The sequence below is a fragment of the Coregonus clupeaformis genome, chromosome 6 (assembly GCF_020615455.1).
Source record: "Coregonus clupeaformis isolate EN_2021a chromosome 6, ASM2061545v1, whole genome shotgun sequence".
NCBI lineage: Eukaryota > Metazoa > Chordata > Actinopteri > Salmoniformes > Salmonidae > Coregonus > Coregonus clupeaformis.
The window spans coordinates 4,585,041-4,612,960 of record NC_059197.1 but is presented as its reverse complement, the minus strand read 5'-3'; the positions used below and the strand labels follow the sequence as shown (position 1 = coordinate 4,612,960).

Genomic DNA, 27,920 nt, shown 5'->3' with positions numbered 1-27,920 from the left:
GGCCTTGGTCAAAAGTAGTGGACTTTATATGAAATAGGGTGTCATTTGAGACACACCCAGAGAGTGCTGCTCTCTGAACAAGCGCAGACCCAGTGTAAGCAGCCATCCTCCCCTTCTACCCCCAGTGCCCCCCTCTATTCTCCTGCTTGGTATTCAGGTATGGTAGTGTGGTGCTGGAGGTGCAGTCTGGTGGAGTGCAGTATGGAAATGGACTACATCAGCTCTCCATCATTAGACATTCACCTCTAAGCAAACACACAGTCAGACTGGACTGTCAGCCCGAGGAGACAGAGAGACAGAACACGACTGCACACTGGAGGTGTGTGTGTGTGTGTTTGGGACAAAATAATGTGTGTGTGCGCACGTGAGTGAGCGAGTGTGTGTTCAAGTGTGTGTGTATGTGTATGCACGCACGTATGGGAAATATCTTATATTATTGTTCATTAAGACCAATTACATTGAAGCCCAGACTGAGTCTAACCTGGAACTCAGCAGTAGCAACAATGCATTCCGTATAACCTGAGGTATTCCTATTGCAAATGCATGATGGTTTTGTGGGCAGCCTCTCAATATAATATTCTTGACATAGGGACACTCAATCCTACTCATTGTTGCTTGGTGCATGTCGAGTAATACTGTATATAGACAAGTGTATTGGGATGGATAAGCTTTCAAGATAAAGAAAGAGATAGAGAGTGATAGAGAGATAAAGAGAGAGAGCGAGAGAGAGAGAGAGAGATAAAGAGAGAGAGAGAGATAGAGATAAAGAGAGAGAGAGATACAGGGAGAGAGAGAGAGATACAGAGAGAGAGAGAGAGAGAGAGAGAGATACAGCGAGAGATACAGCGAGAGAGAGAGAGATACAGCGAGAGAGATGGAGATAAAGAGAGAGTGTATGTGTGTGTGTGTGTGTGTGTGACTGTAATCTGCTAAACTGGCTCTCTGCTCTACACATTCTCCCTTACATATGGTGCTCACACACTGCACCCAGAAACTACACACGCTGTATGTATCCACAATCACACTCAGCGAGAAGGAATACAATACAGATACATTGTACTGTAAATGACACCTGCTGAAAGAATGGTTGAATGACAGGTACTGTATACACACACATACCCTCATAGACTGGACATCTGTGTGTGTACAGGCCGAAAGTTGTATGTATCTGTTCCGTCATCCCAAATGAAATGGCACCCTATTCCCTAAGGGCCCTGATCAAAAGTAGTGCACTATATAAGAAATAGGATGCCATTTGGGACTCAGCCTAGTAGAACAAACAAGCAAACAAACTAAGTTTATGTACATACTGCTACAAAAACACACTGCCAGTCAGCCATGGACCCTGACCCACTTTTACAGTGAGAGAGAGAGAGAGAGAGGAGAGAGAGAGAGAGAGAGAGAGAGAGAGAGAGAGAGAGAGAGAGAGAGAGAGAGAGAGAGTTTCTGAGTGTCTTGCTGCTAAGTGTTCTGGCTCTCAGGGTCATTGTATTCTCGACTGAGGGAACAGGTCTTTGTGGAGAGCCTGGTGCATTGTCACGAAGCCTGTTGGAACAGTGCTGTCACTGTCATCACAGAAACCACCATGAACTATCTCTCCCATCCAAACGCCAGCCTTCTCTCTCTCCAAGGACAACATTATCCCTCCGCTTTGGGCTTTAATGAGCCTATCTGGAGCCATATGTTCTATTCAGACAGCCCCCTCCTCTCACTCTCTGTCGCTCTCTCTCTTTCTCTCTCGCTCTGTCTCTCTCTCTCTCTCTCTCTCTCTCTCTTTCTCTCTCCTGTCAATAGAAAGCAGAGAGCACGTACGCCAATGTGGGCGCCTCTGAGTTGAATAGCCGTGAAAGGTTTATATTCATGATTCAAGGGCATGGCGTTAACATTCACTATTCAAATGCATGTTGACATTTTTGTTCTCATTTTGTTGGAAACCTTCAACAACAACAGCAACTGGAAACAAGGATGATGGTTAAAAAGGATTTATTATATGTCAACTGCAGTAATACCTCATGATTCAGTTATCAAATGTGGAACATTTTTATTTAGTTTAATAAATTATTTTGAGGGAGATGGTTTATTTATCTCGTACTCCATACAGGTCCATGAAAGGCTGGTATATGTTTGCTGCTGGCTACACCCAACATTTTATCTCTCTTCTCTCTACTGTTCTATCCATCTCTCTCTCCTCCTAGGTGAGCTAGTCCTACCCCCCCGCCACACCCGGCATCTCCTCCCCATATCTCTCTTCGTCCACCTCATCCCTCTCTTCCCCCGGCATTCTCCGCCATGGCACTCCTCTCCACCTCTCTCTCTGCCTCCGTCCCCTTCCTCCTTTTCCTCCTCCTCCCCCTTCCTTCGCCCTGCGCCCTGGAGTCTCTACGAGGAGGAGGAGAGGAAGGGAACCGCTCCGTCTCCACCATGTCCTATCCCTCCATGTCTCCGGAGTTCTGGAGCAACAGCAGCACGGGACTGGGCAGCAGTTCAAAGTGCTCTCAGCCGGTGGTGTGCAAGCCGGGCACCCTGCTGCCCGTGTGGAAGCCCCTGGGCCCCGGGCTGGGCGACCAGGTGGCCAGGGCCGTGGTCTACTTCACCTGCCTTATGTACATGTTCCTGGGAGTGTCCATCATCGCAGACCGCTTCATGGCCTCTATCGAGGTTATCACCTCACAGGTTGGTACTGTATGATAGATTGACCAATATGATATACTGTGTTTATGTAGAGTTGTTAAAACATTGTACTAGGGGATCTCATCTCATTCAGCACATAATGAAAATGACAGACATAGAATGAAAATATTATATTTTTACAGAGATAGCTCTCCTACTCTTAGACCCAGTGGTTGGCTCTCCTCTCTCACCTCTCCCAAGACTACATTAACTGTCACTCAAACACGGTGAACATCGAAACAAGTAGAACACTCTATGATAAAGTAATTGCAAAACTCGCCTCTGCAGGGGTGATAGACATAACAGTTTCTTTCTCCAGAAATGCTGCCTTGCTTTTTGGTGTTACCACAAACAGCTCAAATTAAGGTGTTATTTCTATGTTTGGGTTTTCACATTTCTTGGAGTGACTGACTTTGGGCCCATATGGAATTCCAGTATTTACAGTATGTTCATTGATATACATCCTGATATGCAAACGTAGTTTACTGAATTATTGGTTCTGATTTAAAACTCAGACTGACATTGTTATGAATTGGATTTCTCTGCTGACAAGAGATAGTGTTGACTCAACAAACTGAAATAGATTCTAGCCTTCGATTGGAACCGGTTCAGGGAACAGAACAGAAAACTGGAAAATAACGTCATTTTTCAAGGAACAGAAACAGAACCGGGAACGAAAGTGATCGATACTGTTCCGGAACAGAACCATTATTTTAAAATCATGGGAACCGGTTAATAGCATTTTCCGGCCATGTTTTTCTAGTCCCACAAAAAACGCAACAAAGCGCCTATGCAAAGCCCTCTGTCACTGACTCCTTCCAGTGTCTGCCTGCAAGCTGAAGATCTTTGCCAGTGTGTGTAGGCTACCGGCCCCTCCCTATCTGAAGCATAGGCTACCATAGCCTACTGACGTTACGAGCGTGATTCAGAAGATAGGGAGAGAGCGCGTGGGTGACGGAGAGAAACTAAATGGTGCAGTTTGAGGCCATGTGGCGGTGAGTGATGTGGGCCCTGGAGATGGTGTGAGCATGTGGGTCTGGGCAGGTGTGATGTAGTTGATGTTTTTGTGATGTCGTTTGTATGTGTATATTTTGTATTTATTTTTTATTTTTATATAAAATCTTACAAAAAAAAGAAGAGAGGAAGAGGGATGTTTTATTAGAGAAGAATGGATTTTCAATGCTAGTTAAAAAAGGAACAGAAATTAACAATATAAACAGGTACTTTTTAAAGTGCGAACCGGTCGGAACAGTAGAACGGGACGAAGACAAAAGTGGTTCTGTTCAGAACGAAACGATTGGAAAATAATATGAGACTTAGTGTATTGAATTATTGTTTCCATCTGATTTAAAACTTTAGATAATTGGTCCAGACTCTTTGACATTGTTATGAATTGGATTTCTCTGCTGACAAGAGATAGTCTTCTCAACAGACTGAAATAGATTCTAGCCTTGGAATCGATTCAATAATCAATTAACCGGGCTGTTAATGATTTTTTCATAAGTTATTCATCCATTTCAGTTCATTGTTGGGCCATCGAATACCATTGTGAATGTACTAGTTATCTGTTTGTAATATTGTCCTCTTTATAGCCAACCATGTGTTCAACATCATTGTTCATAGTAGCATAGATTTCTCCCTTTTTCAATTTTCTCTCTGACCGAGCAAATTGCACACAACTGTTTTCATAAGTTCATAATGCAAGCATCTACTAGGAGAGTAATTACCAGAAGTGCATCCATTATGAAGGATTCAGACCACCCCAGTGGCCTAATTGGAGTGGATTGTAGTGGATTGTATTGTAACAGGGGGGGGGGGCTTTTCCATTGCATGTCCTGAGGTTATGCAAGCGTAAGCACACTAGAAGACTGTCTGGATCGTATGCTGGCGGCAAGGAGCACAGGCCTGGCTCTCCACGAGGGGGGAGATGGGGATGGAGGGATGGGGTAGCCCTTTCCTGCAGTTAAATGAGCTAGTGGCCTCATGGGTGGAATGTTATTAATATTTATCATAATTTCATAATTAATCAACATTATTATTATTTTTTATGCCGAAAATCTTGTGTTTCTATGTCAAAGGGTTTTGTTATATTTCAGTCTTCTGTAATGGATATAAAGTGTAATATTGGGATGCAATATCTGATATGGTACAGGTGTCTTCTTTTTCTTTAAGCCCATAACCATGTGTGTGAGGTGTATACTTTTGTTTCAATGGAGATCTGTTTAAGACTACCAAGAATCACTCTGGTGACCCTGATTTAGCCCACTTCAGTAAAATTAACCAACCCTACATCTCAAGATCACTGTAAATGTAAAGGAACCTGCAAGTCAGCATTTCGTAGGACGGTGTATACCATGTGTATCCCGTACATACGACTAATAAAACTTGAAACTTGAGTCTCCATAGCCCTCCATCCATCACTCCTCCATTCACTAGATTAGAATAACAGATTGTCCCCCTTTCCTTCTGCCAGGGAGTTAGGGACGCATCCTCCCTGATGGTAGGATACTGTCAATACCATCCGCGTGTGTGTGTCTGTGTGTGTGCGTGCATATGCATGTGTGTGTGCGTGTGTGGATGTAACCATTCGTGTGTGTGTGTGTGACCCCTCTCTGTCTGTCCTGTAGGAGAAGGAGGTGACCATCACCATGCCAAGCGGTGAGACGTCTGTGGCCACTGTACGTATCTGGAACGAGACTGTGTCCAACCTGACTCTGATGGCTCTAGGCTCCTCCGCACCAGAGATCCTGCTGTCTGTCATAGAGGTGGGTGTCACGCCATAAAGACTCCCCCGACCACAACTCATAAGTGGGTGTCACATCATAAACACTCCCCCCAGCAACAACATATCAGTGTAGCAGTGTATACTAGCTAGTAGTAGGGGAATGAAGCTGAAAATGACTTTAAAGGTATTGTCAAGTCTTACTAATACAACATTTACATACAACTTGTACATGGCCTTTTTGATTTATACTGCACTAAAGGTTCTCTAAAGGTCTTTCTCTCCTCTGTCTCCCGGTGTTAGGTGTGTGGGCATGGGTTTGAGGCGGGTGAGCTGGGCCCTGGCACCATCGTGGGCAGCGCTGCCTTCAACATGTTTGTGATCATCGCCATCTGTGTGTGGGTCATCCCTGAAGGAGAGACCAGGAAGATCAAACACCTGCGTGTGTTCTTCATCACGGCCTTCTGGAGTATCTTCGCTTATATCTGGCTCTTCCTCATCCTCTCTGTCATCTCACCCGGAGTAGTGGAGGTACACTTTTGTGTGTGTGTGAGTGTGTGTGTGTGTGTATATATGTGTGTGTGTGTGTGTAAATGTTAGCAAATGTGTATAAATACTGTATGTGTGCGTAACCAAACAATCAACACCCTTCCAGTTTGGATGTATGTCTTGTAATGGTACCCTCTCTTTGTGTGTGTGTGTGTGTTCAGGTGTGGGAGGCCCTGGTCACCCTGCTCTACTTCCCAGTGTGTGTGATCCTGGCCTGGATCGCCGACCGCCGCCTGCTCTTCTACAAGTACATGGCCAAGCGTTACCGTGCCGACAAGCACGGCATCGTCGTGGAGACGGAGGGGGACACAACCCCGAAAGGCTTCGAGATGATTATGGACGGAAAGTTCCCTCCTAGGGGAGGGGCGGTGGGAATGTTGCCCAATGAGAACTGCCAGGATGGTGCCAACAATGCAGCGGGCGCCGTGGCCTACCTGCCCAACTCCAACAGCACCATGGTGACTGTTGAGAATACCAAGGAGCTGGACGAGAGCCGCAAGGAGGTGAGAGAGAGACACAGAGACACAGAGACACAGAGAGAGAGAGAGAGAGAGAGAGAGAGAGAGAGAGAGAGAGAGAGAGAGAGAGAGAGAGAGAGAGAGAGAGAGAGAGAGAGAGAGAGAGAGAGAGAGAGAGAGAGAGAGAGAGAGAGAGAGAGAGAGAGAGAGAGAGAGAGAGAGAGAGAGAGAGAGAGAGAGAGAGAGAGAGAGAGAGAGAGAGAGAGAGAGAGAGAGAGAGAGGAGAGAGAGAGAGAGGAGAGAGAGAGAGAGAGAGAGAGAGAGAGAGAGAGAGAGAGAGAGAGAGAGAGAGAGAGAGAGAGAGAGAGAGAGAGAGAGAGAGAGGATATACTCATCCCATTCATGTACAGATGCCCTCTCAGGAATAGATAAAGGCACAGTAGGGTTAGAGGGAGAGAAAGAGATGGAGAGATGAAGAGGATACACCCAATTCATGAACACCCACAGACTGTAGGTACTCATCTCAATCACACATACAAACACACACAAGCAAAGGAGACTATTACGTGCTACAAACGTGCTGAACCTACAAGAGTTACAAACTTTCTCTCTGTGTCTATGTCGAGGTTGTTTGTGTGTGTGTGTCTGTGTACCTCTTTTTCATCCCCTGTTCCTCTGCCCTCAGGTGATCCGCATCCTGAAGCAGCTGAAACAGAAGTTTCCGGACAAGGAGCTGGATCAGCTGGTAGAACTAGCCAACTACTACGCCCTCCTCCATCAGCAGAAGAGCCGCGCCTTCTACCGCATCCAGGCTACACGCATGATGACCGGCGCCGGCAACGTGCTCAAGAGGCACGCCGCCGACCACACCCGCCGTGCCGCCGCCGTGGAAGAGGACGTGGTCTGCGAGGACGATGACCTGGCCGAGTGCAGCCGCCTGGCGTTCGAGAGCACCCACAGCCAGTGCATGGAGAACTGTGGCGTACTGAGGCTGGCTGTGGTGTGTCAAGGGGGCATGGGGGAGAGCACCTTCTATGTGGACTACCGGACCGAGGACGGCTCGGCCAACGCCGGGTCCGACTACGAGTACAGCGAGGGAACGCTGGTGTTTAAACCCGGAGAGACCCGCAAGGAGATCAAGGTGAGGGGTCAGTGGAAGGGGAGGAAAGGGAACAGTAACATACAGTTCCAATCAATTTTAGCAAGAAGCGTTGCACAACTGTGCTGCCTAGCAGATCCCCAGCTAGGTCGTTAGACCTGCTTGTCGTGGGCAGATCAAGACGTCACATAATAGAAGGAGCAGAAACAGCAGTAGAAACCGATTACCCTCTGAATTAGCGCCTGCCAGAGTCCTCTCTCTCCCTGATCAACTGTCTCATATTGTCTTAGAGGAGCCAGTAGAGCTGGAGAGTCTTCCAGAAGCTAGAGCACATTAAAGTCTGCCTCATCGTCCTGACTGACAGTGAATATGACTTCATCTGAGTGGGAGAGGGGAGAGATGGTGAAAAAAGGAGGAAGTGGGCTTTGAAGTATTTTGTCCTTGGAGATGTTGTTTCCCTCTTTGAACTCGTCATAGTTTTTGTGTCATTTCATGTTCACACTTAGACAGAGGACAAAGAGAATGTGTATTTCTGGATAGCAGGAGGGGTGTTGAGGAAAGGGAGAAAACAAGGAATGTGAAGAGAGATAGAGAGAGAAAGAGAGAGAGTTAGGAAACAACTCAATTGCGTTATTTCATAACAGTAGCTAGTCAACAATTAGTCATGAATGACTGACTACAACAATCAATCCCTTAGTTTCTCATGTCAATGACCATCAGTGTGGTTGATTTGATGCGTGTCTCTCAAGCGTTTATGATCTATAACAGCTCTCACTTTCTATCTTCATCTCTATATCACCCCTCCTCAACCCCTCCTTCCTCCATCCTCCACCTTTCTCAGGTCGGCATCATCGATGATGACATCTTCGAGGAGGACGAGCACTTTTTCGTGCGGCTGCTCAACTTGCGCATCGGTGACCCCGAGGGGATGTTCGAGAGTGATGAGCCAGGTGCGGGACCCAAGGGCCGCCTGGTGGAGCCACTGGTCACCATGGTGACCATCCTGGATGACGACCATGCTGGCATCTTCACATTCCGTGATCGGCTGGTGCGCATCAGTGAGAGCGTTGGCACCGTGGAGTTCACAGTGGTGCGGAACTCGGGCGCCCGCGGCACGGTGATCCTGCCCTATCACACGGAGGCGGGCACGGCGAAGGGGGGCGGTGTGGACTACGAGGACACCCAGGGAGAGCTGGAGTTCTCCAACGACCAGACAACGTGAGTACTGATGAACGGACGGACGAACGGACAGAAAGACTCATAGACAGACAGACAGACTCCCTACCCTACTTCTACACATCTACTCTACTTCTACACATCTACCCTACTTCTACACATCTACTCTACTTCTACACATCTACCCTACTTCTACACATCTACTCTACTTCTACACATCTACCCTACTTCTACACATCTACTCTACTTCTACACATCTACTCTACTTCTACACATCTACCCTACTTCTACACATCTACTCTACTTCTACACATCTACCCTACTTCTACACATCTACTCTACTTCTACACATCTACTCTACTTCTACACATCTACCCTACTTCTACAAATCTACCCTACTTCTACACATCTACTCTACTTCTACACATCTACCCTACTTCTACACATCTACCCTACTTCTACACATCTACTCTACATCTACACATCTACTCTACTTCTACACATCTACTCTACTTCTACACATCTACTTCTACACATCTACTCTACTTCTACACATCTACCCTACTTCTACACATCTACTCTACTTCTACACATCTACTCTACTTCTACACATCTACTCTACTTCTACACATCTACTCTACTTCTACACATCTACTCTACTTCTACACATCTACTCTATTTGTTTATTGATTGCTTCCATTTCATCCACTCTCCTTTTTCATCTATCTTTCTCTTTTCCCATTCCCCTCTCCTCCGCTCCATCTTTTCCTACTCCTTCATTCCCTCTCCCTTCCCCTCCCTCTCCCCTACTCCTTCATTCCCTCTCCCTTCCCCTCCCTCTCCCCTACTCCTTCATTCCCTTCCCCTCCCTCTCCCCTACTCCTTCATTCCCTCTCCCTCCCTCTCCCCTACTCCTTCATTCCCTCTCCCTTCCCCTCCCTCTCCCCTACTCCTTCATTCCCTCTCCCTTCCCTCCCTCTCCCCTACTCCTTCATTCCCTCTCCCTTCCCCTCCCTCTCCCCTACTCCTTCATTCCCTCTCCCTTCCCCTCCCTCTCCCCTACTCCTTCATTCCCTCTCCCTTCCCATCCCTCTCCCCTACTCCTTCATTCCCTCTCCCTCCCTCTCCCCTACTCCTTCATTCCCTCTCCCTCCCTCTCCCTTCCCCTCCCTCTCCCATACTCCTTCATTCCCTCTCCCTCCCTCTCCCTTCCCCTCCCTCTCCCCTACTCCTTCATTCCCTCTCCCTCCCTCTCCCCTACTCCTTCATTCCCTCTCCCTTCCCATCCCTCTCCCCTACTCCTTCATTCCCTCTCCCTCCCTCTCCCCTACTCCTTCATTCCCTCTCCCTCCCTCTCCCTTCCCTTCCCCTCCCTCTCCCATACTCCTTCATTCCCTCTCCCTCCCTCTCCCTTCCCCCCCTCTCCCCTACTCCTTCATTCCCTCTCCCCCCCTCTCCCCTACTCCTTCATTCCCTCTCCCTCCCTCTCCCTTCCCCCCCTCTCCCCTACTCCTTCATTCCCTCTCCCTCCCTCTCCCCTACTTCTTCATTCCCTCTCCCTTCCCATCCCTCTCCCCTACTCCTTCATTCCCTCTCCCTCCCTCTCCCCTACTCCTTCATTCCCTCTCCCTCCCTCTCCCTTCCCCTCCCTCTCCCATACTCCTTCATTCCCTCTCCCTCCCTCTCCCTTCCCCCCTCTCCCCTACTCCTTCATTCCCTCTCCCTCCCTCTCCCCTACTTCTTCATTCCCTCTCCCTCCCTCTCCCTTCCCCTCCCTCTCCCATACTCCTTCATTCCCTCTCCCCCCCTGTCCCTTCCCCTCCCTCTCCCCAGACACTGTTCTCCATTATTCATCAAGGCCAACCTGGAGTGAGCTTTAGCTCATCAATGGCTTATGTGTTTGTGCTCAACTCCTAACCAATACTACGATTCACACTGCTATGTGTTGCTGGCTTAAAGTAGGCTACACCATACTATATTGTCACGCTATCTGTATTCATGTCTCAGTCTTATCTCTTTCTGGTTCTCTTTCTCTCTCGCCACAAATCTGCACAGTAATAGTAATTTGAACATCTTGTTTATTTCTCATTCATCTCTAATTTCACTCTCATCTCGCTGTATCTATCTTTCCCTTCTTCCTCTTTCTCTATTGTGCCTTTCTCTCTTTTCTTTCTCTCACTCTTCTCTTTCTCTCTCCTTTCACACTCTCTCTTCGCTCTCTCTCTCTCTCTCTATCTCTCAATTCAATTCAAGGGACTTTATTGGCATGGGAAACATTTGTTTACATTACCAAAGCAAGTGAAATGGATAAACAAATATGAAATGAACAATAAAAAGTGTAAAATAAATATTACACTCACACAAGTTCCAAAATAATAGAGACATTTCAAATGTCATTATGTCTATATACAGTGTTGTAACGATGTGCAAATAGTTAAAGTGCAAATGGGAAAATAAATAAATATATATATATGGGTTCTATTTACAATGGTGTTTGTTCTTCACTGGTTGCCCTTTTCTTGTGGCAACAGGTCACAAATATTGCTGCTGTGATTGCACACTGTGGTATTTCACCCAATAGATATGGGAGTTTATCAAAATTGGATTTTGTCTGTGTAATCTGAGGGAAATATGTGTCTCTAATATGGTCATACATTTGGCAGGAGGTTAGGAAGTGCAGATAAGTTTCCACCTAATTTTGTGGGCAGTGTGCACATAGCCTGTCTTTTCTTGAGAGCCAGGTCTGCCTACGGCAACCTTTCTCAAAAGCAAGGCTATGCTCACTGAGTCTGTACATAGTCAAAGTTTCCTTCATTTTGGGTCTGTCACAGTGGTCATGTATTCTACCACTGTGTACTCTCTGTTTAGTGCCAAATAGCATTCTAATTTGCTCTGTTTTTTTGTTAATTCTTTCCAATGTGTCAAGTAATTATCTTTTTGTTTTCTCATTATTTGGTTGGGTCTAATTGTGTTGCTGTCCTGGGGCTCTGTGGGGTCTGTTTGTGTTTGTCTCTCTCTCTTCCTGTATCTACAGATGTAGGATCTTAATTTGATCACCCTGTTGCAGGAGAACCTTCCTGCAATGCAGTAAATTAAAAATGTGTAGTGTATTTGAGGTTTAACAAGGCTTCTGAAGTTTGTAATTTTCACTTAGAAATTTCAGACTAGATTTTTCTTCAAAAAATATTCATCAACCCCTACAAAAATGTCCATTAATTATAACTACCATATTAATTCACATTTCCTGTTGCTGCAGGATTGTTTTCCTGCTGTAGCAAACTGGCTCAAATTAAGATCCAATATCTGTATCTCTCTCTTCTCCCTCTTTCTTTGTTTCTTTGTTTCTCTCACTTGTTTATGTTTGCTCTGCCAACAGTGAGACTGTTGCTGTGGTGACATTTCCAGGCACAATGTCCTGGGAGACATTATCAGGACTAATGTGCATAATACCAAAGTGAAACACGTCTTCCAACTCCCCCTCCTCTCCTCCTCCCCTTCACCCCCGCCTATTTCCTCTTTTCATCAGCCACTCCGCATCAGTCTGTGTAAAAGCTGACCGCTAGCCCTGCACTATTCTGTAGGGGGATGAAGAGGACCCTATGGGTTAGAGCACCAAGAGAGGCTGAGGCTACGGTTGTACAGTAGTGGGTACAGTAAAGGACCTACAGTAGGTTGAATCACAGGATGGACAGAGCTAGGATGGGGGATGGAGCAGTGGTTGAGGATTGGGTCACATTAATAGGGTATGATATACAGCAGGGGTGACGCCCCTCTGTGTTGCAGACCCCTTGGCGTCCCCTCACTGGCTGGTATGCATGTCTGCATCTGAATTATTCAGCCGTGGAGTGATAAAATATTGACGCGAGCCCTCTGAAGTGATTTAAGTGCAAGCTGTGCCTGTTAATATGTCTGGGGCGGCACCGGGGAGGAAGCCATCGTTTGTCTGGCTTTGTGCGGCTCCCCTCCCTGCCTGTTGCTCGATGGCTGTACGTGGCGTATGGTTATCTCATCGATAACTGGGAGTGACCCGTGGTGGAAAGAAAGCCTTGAGGATAAGAGTGTGTGTGTGTGTGTGTGTGCTCTCTCTCTCTGTAAAGTAAAACAAAATCCCTGACTAACCCCTGGGACTACATCCTTCCACTGATCCCTTTAATTGTTGAATAAAGTTAAAGAAGACAGTCTAATCCATTTGTTGATTATTGACCTGTGATACTGACCTGTGTGTGTGTGTGTGTGTGTGTGTGTGTGTGTGTGTGTGTGTGTGTGTGTGTGCAGTCAGACCCTGCAGGTGAGGATCATTGACGATGAGGAGTATGAGAAAAAGGAGAACTTCTTCATCGTACTAGAGGAACCACGCTGGCTGAAGAGGGGAATCTCAGGTGTGTGTACATTTGCGTGTTTGTGTGTGTGCATGCATGTGTGTGTATGTGTCTTTTTCTCCTTTCCAGTTTCCCAATATCAGCTGAACCTCAGTGAACCAAGCCAGCCAGGTTGACCTAGCCCTCTCTCTCCAGTAATACAACAGGTGTGATAATAGCTGATACAACCTTTCTCTCTTTCTCTTTCTTTCTCTCTCTCGCTTTCTGCCACTGTTTGAGAGAGAGAGAGAGAGAGAGAGAGAGAGAGAGAGAGAGAGAGAGAGAGAGAGAGAGAGAGAGAGAGAGAGAGAGAGAGAGAGAGAGAGAGAGAGAGAGAGAGAGAGAGAGAGAGAGAGAGAGAGAGAGAGAGAGAGAGAGAGAGAGAGAGAGAGAGAGAGAGAGAGAGAGAGAGAGAGAGAGAGAGAGAGAGAGAGAGAGAGAGAGAGAGAGAGAGAGAGAGAGAGAGAGAGAGAGAGAGAGAGAGAGAGAGAGAGAGAGAGCATCAGCTGTTATCACACTTGTTGTCAGTGGTTGGGATTGGGTTGGTGCTGACTGGAGAACTGTACCTCTAATGAGTTGTGGCACCTCATAGAATACTGCAGGGTTCTTCAATTCCGGTCCAGGAGGGCCGAAACACCTCTGTTTTTCATCCTCTCCTTCTAATCAGGGGCTAATTCAGACCTGGGACACCAGGTGAGTGCAATTAACTACCAGGTAGAAATAAAAAACAGAAGTGTTTCGGCCCTCCAGGACCGGAATTGAAGAACCCTGGAATACTGGCTCTAAAATACAAACCCAGGTACGGTACAATTAAAGTTTAATTCCACTTCAGGCACTGACTGAGTTGGGCCTTATAGCTAGTACCAGGCAGGCACTACAGGTAGCTTTGTTTGGTAAAGAATGGATTTTCAATTCTGCTGGTGAAATGAAGATACAAGTAGAGAACTTTCAGAGTCGCAGAGCCAAGCAGAGCGTGCTGATGTCCAATTGTGTGTGAGGCTAAGAAAATAGAGAGGAAATAGGCCTAGTGTGTCGTTCGTGTGTGTTTCGTTCGTGTGTGTTTGTTCGTGTGTGTTTGTTCGTGTGTGTGTGTTCATTCGTGAGAGAGAGAGAGAAGGTTTCAAGAAAACAATATGTTTTTACTGAACTGAGGCACTTAGAGGAGAGTTCACAATGACATGGCCAGGGAATGGTGTGATAACATGTCATACTGCACTTTGACTTGTCTGGAGTTTGGACTGCTGTACTGACTGTTCTGCTCTTCCTTCTTTCTTCTAGCCCTTCTGCTCAACCAAGGTAAGACCATCAACAACTTGCCTCACATAACCAGCCTAGAAACAGCAGACATAGAACATTTTATTATCCCTAAAGGCCCAAGGGGGGAATTGGTTTTGGATTAGAATCATCCATAAAAACAACAACAAACATTTCACATGAGTTGGTACACTATATAACAACATACATTTAAGGGTCTATGAAGAACCATAAATGGGATGGCTCTTTGAAGAACCATACAAAAATCCAAAACCAGAAATGTTTTGGCCCTCCAGAACCGGAATTGAAAAGCCCTGCTGTAGAGTTTTAAGCCTTATTTGCATATTTCCCAGAGTGCCTTTCAAGTGAATGTTAAAGTTACCAGTACCACCCATGACTGTGTTTGCTAGTGACAGAGACATGGTTGTTGAATTCTTTCATTTTCAGTCCTGTGGCCTTCACCAAGTGAGATCCTAAGTGAATACGTTGTCATTAAAATTAAATTATTTAAGACAAGACAATCAATCAAATTTATTTATTTCTAAAGCCTTCTTCTGAGGTCCTAGTTTAACCCAAATCCTGCCTGATGTCACATTATGCTGGCTTGCAAAGTGATGTGTAATTCCAATTGGAATCCAGCCAGAGTGGGGATATCCAACATTTTGAATTTTATTCACCCACGACCTGCATTCAGAATGACTGCCAGGGTTGGGAAAACTAAGATATGAGACTACTTTAAACATCTAAACTGGAACAACCATTTCAGTATCAGGTGCAATAAGTCCAAGTAACAGATTGGAATAGTTTAGAAAAATGTATGTTATTTATATTTGAGTAGCATAAGATTAAAGGTAGTTGCCACAACGACGTTGCCACAAGCAGCACAGCAGATATTGAGATGAGCGAGATGCAATACTTCGCTCTCACACAGTCACACACAGTATCTTCGCTTCACGCTCTTACGACCAAAACAGCAGATATATTGAGCCTCGCGCTTCACGCTCTTAGTTGTTGCGGAAATTGACCCACTATGCTGTTTACTTTCTGCATCTACGTCATATCGCTGAGTCTACCTTTTAATGAATCAATCAATGTACATGCAAAAACATAGATATTGAAACAAACAATTCTAAAAATCAACCTGCAATAGAGCATGCTGGGAAATATGATAATAAAGGGTGTGGTTTTGGTTCAACTCTGGTTATTAACACCAACACTGGGGTTATTTTACACCACTGAGTGTTAATTTAACTCTTGACATTGTTAATTTAACTCTTTAATCAACACTAGTTAACACTGGCCAATTTGCTGTGTGCTATGAAAGGGACATATCTTTTTTAGAACCTTTTAGAATTCTGAAGAACCGTAGATGCCACGTCAAGAACCCCACACTTAACTCAAAGGTTCTTTATCGGTCAAGAGTTCTCCAAAGAACCTTAAGAACTGAGGAAGAACAATTTAAGAACCTTTATTTTCTTCACACCTCTGGTACGGTTAGCCACTTAGGGATTAGCACCTAGTGTGGCCTTGGCCATTGTGGCATAATTTATTGATGGAAGTCTATTTACAGCATAAATCCATGATAAGGACCTGCTCGCTCCATAAAATGCATCACTTTCACATCGAATTTGTATCCATCCCTGGATAAATATTATATACGTGTATCTCACACAACTGGCCTCTCTTGAATAAATATTAGAGTACTGTCCTTCTACAGTAGTCTAACAGTAACATGCCACACTTTACTCTAATGCACATCTTAAAGAGGTATTGAAGAGCCTTACCCAATCAGGGCCCATATTCATCAAGCGTCTCAGAGTAGCTGTGCTGATCTATAATCAGTTTTGCCTTTTAGATCATAATGAATAAGAGATGGACAAGAGATGGGAGGATCTGATCCTAGATCATCATTCCTACTCTGCGATGCTTTGTGAATATGGGCCCTGAGATGATGATGCAGTAATGTACCCACAGTAACCGCAGACCAGCAGTATAATTCATCATCGTTAGAGTGTATTAGTACTTAGTATTAGTATTTAGTATCTGGTGTAACCCTGTTAGAGCAACACGGTGAAGGAGCTGGAGCGTTGGGGGAATACAGTGGGACAGTTGACATGTGGTTCCTGGCAGGGCTCTACTCCTTTCATAATTACAGCTGGTGCTTTGAAGGCAGAAGAGAGGAACTAAAATAGGAATAATATCTGCCCACTCACCACGCGGCGACGACCACACACAAGCTAAGCTTCCTGTGCGTCTTCGCGGCTCACCGTCTTTGTCGTCCCTCCAATGAGAGGATGAGTAATTATACGCTATAAGTAGACAGGGAATATGATGCTGAATGGAAGCAGGGAGAAAGGGTTTAACCAAGCTGTTTATAGTTTGTTTGAGGTGTTATTGTAGATGGGGCTTTCTGATGGCCCTATTGGTCCAGCTTAATGTTTGATTATCAGCCACTAAATCCCACAATTGGGACTATTGGTCTCGGCCCACCTCAAGTCAGCATAAATCTACCCTCATTTCCATTCTCCTTCTGTCTGTTTCTTTCTCCATTTCTTTCTCTAACAAAATGTCTGGCTATCTTTTTGCTGCTACGTCTCCCAGTCTGTCCTACTCTCATCTTCTCATGGATCTTCCCCACTAATCTCTCCTTATCGCTTCTCTTTTTCCCTCTTGCTTCCCCATCACACCCACACATTCACCACCAACCTCATCTCTCCTTCTCTCTGACTGTCTCCCACACCCACTCACACACGTCTCCACATACATGGGCTAATGCACATGAGTGATATACTGTATTAAGAAGAAATAATGCTGCCTCAAACTCAATTATTGATAGTACTCTGGCCTTGAAAGATCTACTTGTGAGGCATGTTGGCATGTTTGAGTTACAATTTCTCTCTCTATCTCTTCCCTCACCCCCCCCTCTCTCTCTCCTCTCTCACCCCCTTCACTGTTCTTACTATCTCATCCCTCCTCTCTCCTTCTCTCTCTTAGAGGATCCTGATGGCCAGATGAGTGCAGAGGAGGAGGAGGCGAGGCGCATTGCAGAGATGGGAAAGCCCGTCTTGGGGGAGCACAGCCGGCTGGAGGTGGTCATTGAGGAGTCTTATGAGTTCAAGGTATATAGCCCCTCTTCTCCCCTGCTTCACTCTATTGGCCACATCAGCGCTCAGTATATGTATCAAGCATCTCAGAGTAGGCATGCTGATCTAGGTCAGTTCCATCATGTCCATATCATCTTATTCATTGTTATCTACTAGGCAAAACTGATCGAAGATCACATACAGCCCCAGAGCCACAGAGTGGTTTAACACCAAACCTTCTGAGGACAGACACTGAGCACAGTTGAAGGTTCCACTTCAAAAAATCAAATTCCTGTCAATCGTAGCTATATTAGCATTTTCATGCTTCATATCCAGATAATCTATAAGTAACATCATTGAGTAACACAATCAATTTTTAGATACTTTAGGATGATTTGGGCATGAAGCATGAAAATGCTAATATAGGTACCATCGACTTGCATTGGATTTTTTGAAGTGGAACGACCCTCCACTGTGCTCAGTGTCTGTCCTCAGAAGGGTTGGTGTTTAAGCTAATTGATTAATCAATCTTTTCATCAAGTGAACCAACGGTTGTGACGGACGACAGCTAGCTCATTGAAGTCCTATATCAACATGCCTAGGGATTTAATCCAATCAGGCCGTGTGCCTGAATCAAGTCAAGAAGAGGCACACGGCCTGATTGGATAAATTTATTATTTATAATAAGATTGCGCTTGTCATTCTTGATTTGTAGTAGCACAAAACAAACACAACAGGTAATTGAACTCTCAAGTAATTTCAATGACTGGCACTTGGCTTTATGAAATCCTAGATCAATGTCACATAATTGAATAGCATTGTTAGCTCTATGGATGGGTGGACGGTATACGCAAAAAAACACAAAAAAAGACCAGTGAGAAATGTTTACACAGGTGATGAAGTTTCCACATTTAGAAAACAAGAAGTAAACACTACTACAGCTGAGCATCACATACTGTATGCCCGGGCAGCTCCTATATCATGGCAGTCATAGAGTATGTTTACATCTGTGGAGGCTGGTTGGAGGAGCTATAGGAGAACGGGCTCATTGTAATGGCTGGAATGGAATATAATTATATCATACAGATCAAACATATGGAAACCACATGTTTGATTGCGTTCCATTGATTCCATTTCAGCCATTACAATGAGCCCGTCCTCCTATAGCTCCTCCCACCAGCATCCACTGGTTTATATGCGCACTAATAATTCGATATTAAACTGATTATGGCAGTAGGCCGACAATGGCAATAGTCATGTAAACACTTTACTCTGCTTATCTTAATCGGCATAAGGTTTAATCGAAGTCAACATACGCCGATTAAAACACCCGTTTTTCTGAGCAATCTTTTAGGACATGCAAGCTTAATCATTGTTCGAGCGGGGCATTTGATCTACGCATGTGCCAGCACTGGTAGCGCAAGCCTCCCTTTTATGCGCAAGTGAAGTGAGTTCGGAAAAACTGAAAGTATGCATCTTAGAAATAGTTTTCACATACAAACTTTATATGTCCGAACTCAGAATCAAATAGGCTTCCCAAAAATAACCTGGCTTCTGTGGTAGAACGTTTATTTTAATTGGAAAATGTCTGCATTTATTTCTCCCATCAGGTAGCCTGATTTCAGATGTGTCCATGTAAACAGGATTATTCAGAAAATCATTCTTCTTGCAAAGCATGTAAACGTTTTAAACAAACTATTATATTAGTCTGACTATCCACAATAATCGTATTATTGTGTGCTTGTAACCATACTCATCATTGAATAGAACAGTATGTCCCAGTTTTCTAAAGGCTGATGTCCATTGCCTATAGTCCCCAGTCTTGCCCACAGCGGTGAGACCTTTCTATCCAATAATAATGAAACCTCCTATCCAGTTGGGTTTGGCTAGGGTGCTTCATAGAATGGTTTTATTGGTTTGATTGAGTAGGAGGAAGTTACAGTTTGGTGAAGTCGTACTTGAGTGCTGGATATGATGCTTTCCTTTACTGTCTGAGTGGATCCCAGGACTCAGCATGTGGTTTGTTGTGCTTGCTTGGGAGGAGTGTCCTTATAAAACAGATGTGCCACAGTGTGTGTGTGTGTGTGTGTGTGTGTGTGTGTGTGTGTGTGTGTGTGTGTGTGTGTGTGTGTGTGTGTGTGTGTGTGTGTGTGTGTGTGTGTGTGTGTGTGTGTGTGTGTGTGTGTGTGTGTGTGTGTGTGTGTGTGTGTGTGTGTGTGTGTGTGTGTGTGTGTGTGTGTGTGTGTGTGTGTGTGTGTGTGTGTGTGTGCGTGCGTGCGTGCGTGCGTGCGTGCGTGCGTGCGTGCGTGCGTGCGTGCGTGCGTGCGTGCGTGCGTGCGTGCGTGCGTGCGTGCGTGCGTGCGTGCGTGCGTGCGTGGTTGTGGTGAAACCAAATACTGCTATTGTGAATTCATATTACCCCAAAAATGGACCCCGACAGGTAATGGGGATCCTAATAAAATACCAAATATCAAATATTACTGCACTTCTCATGGTAATGATGCCACTGTCTAATTCTTCTAGGCATTCTTTTTAGAGTTAGAGTTCCGGTCACACAAATGAGTTTGCCTTCTTCTCTATAATTGGACGTTGACTATGCCCTCTTTGTTTGTGATTGGCAGAGCACCGTTGACAAGCTCATTAAGAAGACCAACTTGGCCCTTGTGATTGGCACTCACTCCTGGAGAGAGCAGTTTGTGGAAGCTGTGACTGTCAGCGCAGGTCAGCTTTTGGTATTTGTGCATGTGTGTATTTGTGTGTGTGTGTCTGTGTGTGTGTGTGTGTGTGTGTTTGTGTGCGTGTGTGTGATTTCTATTGAGTGAGAGAAAGATGCAATAAGGTGAGGCTCACTGTTTACATTGTATTATACACATACACTGACTAGAGCCATAATGAAGGACTTTACAGCTGCTTTATGAATGTAATTACTCCATCATGCTTTGAATAGTGGTCTGAGGGCTTTTTGTCCAGAGCCATAATTACATAAAATATTTTGAGTCCTTTATTGTTATTCCAAAGAACGGCCCAAGTGTTTCATTTAGGAAGTGAGTGTTAGCTTGCTCGTTAAGTTTGAAATATCAAGGGGAAACAAGTGAGGAGACAGTCCCTTAATTTCGGAACCTCATTATAACAGGAAATAACTTGTTTGAAAGGTGCTAATTGCAAACCCTCAGACTTCATATAAAAATGTTTCTGTGATATTTATGTTGGTAAGATCTATTATAAAATGTAATAATTACTTTAGAAAGCAAAGCTGTCTTCCACAGTGTTGAGGTAATGGGAGAGATGTCTGACTCTGTCTGTGTCAGGTGTAAAAGCTCTCCCTGGTGGACAGTTATATTCATTACAGACAAACATGTCTCACCGTAGTCCAACAATGCACAGTTAGGGGTTATGATATGACGGTTTGGCTTGGAAAGTTTTTTGTTGCCTGGTCACAGACAGCTGTCGTTTGCAACTGTTGGACTAATGATTACACCCTAGATCAGCTAGATGCAGGCAAGAGTGTGCAAGGCGGTATTGAATGTGTCACTGTCTGTCACTTTGATTAATCCAATTTTTCTCTCGAACTGTGCACCTACGTTGTAAACTTTAATTCATAGGCTAGGTTGTAGCAACCTCATGATGGGTATAGGGAAAATTTAAGTATCATGTAGTAGCCTAAACCTATCTATGTTACATTGAGCTGGGTGAATGGAATATGAATGACAGTCATCCAATATGCTGTAATAGAAATAAGGCCATGCTCATTAAAGAAAGTATTGTCCTCCCTCATCTTAAACGGCACCGACCACCACTGGTGTGTGTTTGTGCATGAGTTTCTTATGTTTTACTGTATTCACCTCCCAGGGGATGGTGATGACGATGACGAGGAGGGGCGTGAGGAGCGTCTGCCATCCTGCTACGACTACGTCATGCACTTCCTGACGGTGTTCTGGAAGGTTCTGTTTGCCTTTGTGCCGCCCACCGAGTACTGGAATGGCTGGGCCTGCTTCTTCGTGTCCATCTCGGTCATCGGTATCCTGACTGCCATCATCGGGGACCTGGCCTCCCACTTCGGCTGCACCGTGGGCCTCAGGGACACTGTCACTGCCGTGGTGTTTGTGGCTCTGGGCACCTCCATTCCTGGTGAGAGATGATGTATATACAGTATCTGCTAATGCCATTCAAATACCACAACCAGTCCTCATTTTATGAGGGGTTAGGTATAAGGTTGGCAGTAATAGGGTTAAGGTTAATTTTTAAATCAGTTTACTCAGATAAATGTTTTTGAACTTCCTGCTTTGCAGCTTGGCCAGTTAGTGAAATCCTTGTGTGTGTGGTGAGACTACAAGGAAACATGTTTACGGTAACAAATGTTGTCTGTGGTTGTCTTAGTTATGACAACAGTATGACTAAGATGCTGAAAGCTGCTCATCATCACCTCGTCTCCCGAGTGGCGCAGTGGGTCTCCCGAGTGGCGCAGTGGTCTAAGGCGCTGCATCGCAGTGCTAGCTGTGCCACTAGAGATCCTGGTTCGATTCCAGGCTCTGTCGTAGCCGGCCGCGACCGGGAGACCCATGGGGCGGCGCACAATTGGCTCAGCGTCGTCCAGGGTAGGGGAGGGAATGGCATGCAGGGATGTAGCTCAGTTGGTAGAGCATGGTGTTTGCAACGCCAGGGTTGAGGGTTTGGTTCCCACGGGGGGCCAGTATGTAAAAATAATGTATGCACTCACAAACTGTAAGTCGCTCTGGATAAGAGCGTCTGCTAAATGACGTAAATGTAAATGTAGTCACAGCCTCTGACAGCTGTGATGACAGGTACTTCACCTATCTCTCTCCCTTCTCTCACTTCTCTCCCTCCCCCCTCCCTCCCCTCCTCCCTCCCTCCTCTCCTCCCTCCCTCCTCAGACACGTTTGCCAGCAAGGTGGCGGCCACGCAGGACCAGCACGCCGACGCGTCCGTGGGCAACGTGACGGGCAGCAACGCGGTCAACGTGTTCCTGGGCATCGGGGTGGCGTGGTCGGTGGCAGCCGTCTACTGGAAGGTGCAGGGCAAGGAGTTCCGCGTGGACCCGGGCTCCCTGGCCTTCTCCGTCACCCTCTTCACCAGCTTCGCTTTCATCTGCATGGGCGTGCTGCTGTTCCGCCGGCGGCCCTCTATCGGGGGGGAGCTGGGCGGGCCGCGAACAGCACGCATCATCACCAGCCTCTTCTTCCTGGGCCTCTGGTTCCTCTACGTCCTCTTCTCCAGCCTGGAGGCCTACTGCCACATAGAGGGCTTCTAGAGGACACATGAGAGCAGAGACAGGACTACTAGTCAAAACACTGATATACATTATAGTTATTATAATACACACACCTACTACAGGACAAGGCCCAGGCCAAAGGTTGGGACCTGGTCATTGTCACTGGATCACTAATACCTAACGGATCTGTAGACATACCTGATATACACACATATAACTACATGCATGCGCAAACAAATGCATACAGTACTGTAACAAGGGCACCACACAGGTTGTGCATGGCCTGGAGCCTGGATGACACCCAATTAACATCAACCTCCTATTGCACACTCAAATGTTATACACACTCACTGGACAAATGAGGAAGAGAAGGAGAGAAAAGAAAGTATTGGTCAAGGAAGTGATGTAGTAAGTAAGACAGGAGAGATTTCAAAGGAAGAATGTTCAGAATGTAAACCAGCATGTCGGAAAAGAGGGAGAGTGAAAGAGAGAAAGAGAAAGTGACAGAGGGTGTGTAGAAACGAAATGTTACAGTGGCATTCTATTCATTCCAGCTGGCTGCATAACATGGTTTTGGGTCCATCTAGACTGCTTTAATTGAAGCAGGGTAGAGTGCCATGGGTTTTGCAGGGAGGGCCATAGCTCCATCACCGATGCAGGGGAGGCGAACCAGACTCAATCCACTCGACTCAATCCATGTCTGTGTGGGCTTAAAGCAGCACCCCTCCTCCCTTTCACTGGGGGTTCCTTTTCAAAGACAGAATCCACACAAGTAGTAGCAGTGGTGGAAAAAGTACTCAATTATCATACGTAAGTAAAAGTAAAGATACCTTAATAGAAAATATAAAAGTAAAAGTCACCCAGTAAAATGCTACTGGTTTTAAATGTACGTAAGTACAGTGGTGCAAAATGTACTCAATTGTCAGACTTGAGTAAAAGTAAAAAGTAAAAGTAAATGCTATACATCAAATTACGTATATTAAGCAAACCAGACCACACGATTTTCTTGTTTTTTTTCTTCATTTATGGACAGCCAGGGGCACACTCCAAAACTCAGACATCATTTACAAACGCAGTATTTGTGTTTAGTGAATCCGCCAGATCAGAGCCAGTAGGGATGACAATGCGTTATATTGATAGGTGCGTGAATTGGACCATATTGCTGTCCTGCCTGAGCATTCGAAATGTACTTTTGGGTGTCAGGGAAAATGTATGGGAGTAAAAAGTACATATTTTCTTTAGGAACGTTGTAGAGTACAAGTAAAAGTTGTCCAAAATATAAACAGTCAAGTAATGTACAGATACCCCAAAAACTACTTAAGTAGTACTTGAAAGTATTTGTACTTAGTTACTTTACACCACTGCGTAGTAGTGTAATGGGTCCATCTTCAGTCGCTATGACAGCACCATGAAAATGGTTGATCAATGAGTAGAATGTTTACATTTAGCAACGGGAGATACTGAGTAAAACAACAACAAAACTGAAAGCCCCAAGTTGCAGTTGTGGTTGCTATAGAGGGGGAGGTGGGAATTCCACGTGACATTGAAACAAGCTCTCAATGCTGTGTTGGTGTAAATACATGTTTATATACTATAGGAGTGTAGATGTATTTATTAGAGGGACTTCTCTACAGATAGGGTGGGATGGGGTGGCCAATAGGAACAGATATAATGCATGGGGTTCAGAAACTAGTTATCACTCTCCGACTTGATAGGAAAATGACTTTTGCAGGTAGCTTGTGTAAGTTATGGCTCCGAGACGACACATCATCCTTTCTCATAACCACAATCCCATCCATCGAACTTAAACATAGAGCAATCCAGAGGGATTCAATCTAAATTTGCCTCCTCATCTGTGGACTTGAATGAAGGGAAGACTGAGTTTCTGGAGAAACCACTCTGAATAAAGAAAGTCTCACATCCAGCTCTTGAGGCTCTTACTGTTCACGTCTCACTGGACTTCAGATATTACAGTGGAGAGCATAGATCTGCATTCCACTTCAGCAGACAGTAGAGTCCTCCATCATGTTTGAGACGTTGTACATTTTTATGCCCTTTTGCAACCGCCATGAGAGTGGAATTATGATTTAGCAATGCAGGCACATTGATGGTGTGAATATTATTTGATGTTACTGTCTAAGGGTGAGTTACTATCCACTGAAGCACAGCACAAAACTACACATTAATCTCCTAGAATATGATACTACAAGAGAGTGTATCGCTATCTAACGTATACTTTTCAAAAACAATCCTTTACATGAATACAGGTATAAAGTCAAAACTTTACATCTACAAATATACTGTATCCCTTTGGCTCCACGCTTGCTCAGTGGACAGTAACTATTCATTGTACTTTGGTGGATGTAAAGGTTAAAGCCGAGAGGGGTGGTGAGGTTGAGGGTAGCATTTGTTTGGTCCAAAAGAGATCATATGTGAGGATATTGGCAACCTGTGTAAGACTTCAGGACCAAGAGAGTTCTGTACCGAAATGTTTATATTGTTGTTCATTCAATTGAAATCTGTCAATATTTGTGAAGAAAGAAACATGTGGTTTGTTTGTGATACTTGTGATACTATAGCAGAACAATTTTTAGGTGTGGAGGGCTGTAAACCTTTGCTGTGGAATAGTGGGTAGAGATGCATGACATGACAGAATAATAGTGACAGTACGGCACCGGCATGGACAAAAAATAAATAATGCATGGGTGGAGACAAGAGAATACAGTGTTTATGTATTTCATGGGAGAATGGTGCACATAAAGCAGGAGGTCCAGACTGCAGCCGGACCTGTGAAGAGCATGCAGACTGCCTCTGCTTCTCACCTGTTTACAGTAAAGGCTGGTCTGAGATCAGCTCAACCCAACCCCAGCTAATTGTCCCAAAATACAGCAACACTGGGCCACCATCAGTACTTAAGAACATTGCATATAAGTTATCTTATTTTGGAGTGAGGCTTACAGTACATCAACTTGTCCAACAGTGTTGGTTCAAATGCTCCTATTCTTCTGGTTTCTTACCTTTTGAAATCCAAACATCCCCGTTTGCGTAACAGTGAAACTGGGAGAGAATACATTTCAAACCGTGAGTTCTCATTATGTTCTCATCAGGTACAGACTGTTATGAGTAACTACTGATCTTCACTACAGTCATTCTGCATCATACCCATTTAATGCCTTAAAGTCTAGTATTTAATATGTAGTAAAATGTTACTTGTCTTGTGTATGCTTTGAGCGGGCATCAGAAACCAAATTGATTAGTGTGCAATATGTGGAACCAGTAAGCAATCTCTACTACTTAGTTAAGAAGAGTGGCAGAGGTAATATATGATTACATACAAACTGAAATAACATATTCTTGAAAGATCCACTTAGGGATACTGTATTTACTCTGGATTTGACTCTACTATATAATATATTGTTACTCCTGCCCCAATCTCAATGAGATGAAAGTGCAATTAATAAGATAGTGGGAGATGGGGAGGGGTAGTGAACTGTTACAAGGCTGTCCATGGTCCTTACATGTGGTTCAATCACCGGACTTACTGAGTCGCTAAGAAAACATGTAGAATAACAGAAGACAACAAGGCTGACACAAAATGGAGGTGTGTTTATCTCAGTATTGCCAGGTGTTCTGTGGTGGATATGGAGAGAGTAGAACACAGCAGTGAGGCTCTGAGTCAACATGCTGCACAATGCTAGAGACAGATGTTATATCATATGGGAGTTTTCCCCACTTATTTTAGAGTTCAGGATAGTTGAACTCTAGTTGAACTGTAGAGTTGTCAATCAGTACAACCAGTGAGAATTCATAACATTTAAATATTACAAATGCAAAAAGTGGATTAAAGAGTAATGACATTTTGGAAATAAACTGAGTAAACAAATTGAACCCCTCAAAACTACAGATTTATTGATTCAAATAGTAAAGGCACACTTGAGAATAGTCATGTATAAATATGGTTATTGTTGCTTGTATAACATACATAAGATCAACAAAGATTTCAGTTACCTTGGCCCTCCTCAGTGTTTCCCCACTGTCAGTCTTTGTCAACTTTTGAAAAGCAACTTTTTATCTCTTCATCAAATAAAATCCAGAAGTGACGTTTTTCTATTTTTCAAATTATATTGTTAATGGTGGAAGCACCATAGATATAGGGCCAATGGTTTAGGCAGGTAATAAAGAGACATTTTGATATTTCTCTAATTGTCCAATTTGAAGACAAATTTCCACTTGAACTGTTCATTTGATGTAGCACTAGCTGAAGTCTAATTGATCTCCTACTAAATCACTGTGTATATGTTTTTGTAGCCTACATGTACATTTCTGTTGCCCAGATTATTTAAATTATTTATATTTATTAATTATATTTTATTGTTCAACAGCTCCTTGAAGCAAACCATTTGAATCGTTACAATGCTTCAAAGAGAGTAGTTGCAATGTGCAATATAAACCGGAATCTTATTTGCTTTCATCTTGATGAGCAGTCAACTCAGTGTTTGTTGCGCCCTCTGCCAACCAACATATATTTATTTAATTCACTTGAAGACTATCAAGTGAGATTAGCATGTTTACGTACAAATTTGTCATGGACATTGCGAGTATCTTGTCAACTTGTTCAGGGTTGTGATATATAGGATTACATTTACAGGCCATTTACAGTGGTCGTTGGTTTGGTTATGATATGCCTTTCCCTGAATAGAACTGTCTACAATGTTCAGTGTTTTGATGACTTCTAGTTAACTATCTGGCTTTTGCCATTGCTGTAGATTAGATATCACTCCCAGATGTTTTGTGTGTGTGCTGTAAATGTCATCCTATGTGCAAATGCTTGAACCCTTTGTGTGTTAGCGTGGTATGTTTTGGACGTCTAGGTTTACATTTGGATCGGGTTATCCCAAAACAGTTGCTCTTCTTGTCCTGTGTGGCTGCTTGCGTGGTCTGCTGATGCTTGCAACAAACTGAGCAATGTCGACTTGGCCTAGCAGCAGGTGAATTGTCATTTTTTGATTACGTGTCTACAGTCTACTTATTTATTCACTACCTATAAAAGCTGTGAAAAGAAAGCTTGACTTTTCCTGTCTATGTCTGAACGTCTTTGATCAGTTGGTTGTCAGTTTGTTGGAGTATGATATTTCTGTGTCTGTGTTCGTGCCCCTCATCTTTCTGTATTGGGGTGACCCACTCCAGGTCTTGCTCTTCAATGTGTCCTTTGTGCAGTTTTATCTGTGAACCTTTCTCTCTGCCTGACATTTGTATGGAATAGTGACTGACTTAAAGAAGATATGTGATATTTACATTTATTCAATACTGTAATAAATTAT

At 44.4% G+C, this 27,920-nt stretch overlaps 1 protein-coding gene across 1 annotated transcript; it reads left to right on the top strand.

Moving 5' to 3' along the window:
- The first annotated feature begins 2,330 nt into the window (after positions 1–2,330).
- LOC121567519 (sodium/calcium exchanger 2-like) lies at positions 2,331–23,597 on the top strand. Its single transcript, XM_041877626.2, has 12 exons — positions 2,331–2,673; positions 5,298–5,435; positions 5,696–5,923; positions 6,103–6,444; positions 7,085–7,540; positions 8,340–8,716; positions 12,950–13,053; positions 14,311–14,328; positions 17,281–17,405; positions 19,991–20,090; positions 21,219–21,497; positions 22,262–23,597. Exons 1-12 carry the CDS (start codon positions 2,422–2,424, stop codon positions 22,636–22,638), a joined length of 2,796 nt encoding a protein of 931 aa, XP_041733560.2. The 5' UTR covers positions 2,331–2,421; the 3' UTR covers positions 22,639–23,597.
- The last annotated feature ends 4,323 nt before the right edge of the window (positions 23,598–27,920 follow it).

Excerpts from the sequence above, each read along its gene's own strand:
- LOC121567519 (XM_041877626.2), top strand. The coding sequence starts at position 2,422 with ATGTCCTATCCCTCCATGTCTCCGGAGTTCTGGAGCAACAGCAGCACG. Across the intron at positions 5,924-6,102 it reads TCTCACCCGGAGTAGTGGAG|GTGTGGGAGGCCCTGGTCAC; the intron begins GTACACTTTTGT and ends GTGTGTGTTCAG. Across the intron at positions 7,541-8,339 it reads AGACCCGCAAGGAGATCAAG|GTCGGCATCATCGATGATGA; the intron begins GTGAGGGGTCAG and ends CACCTTTCTCAG.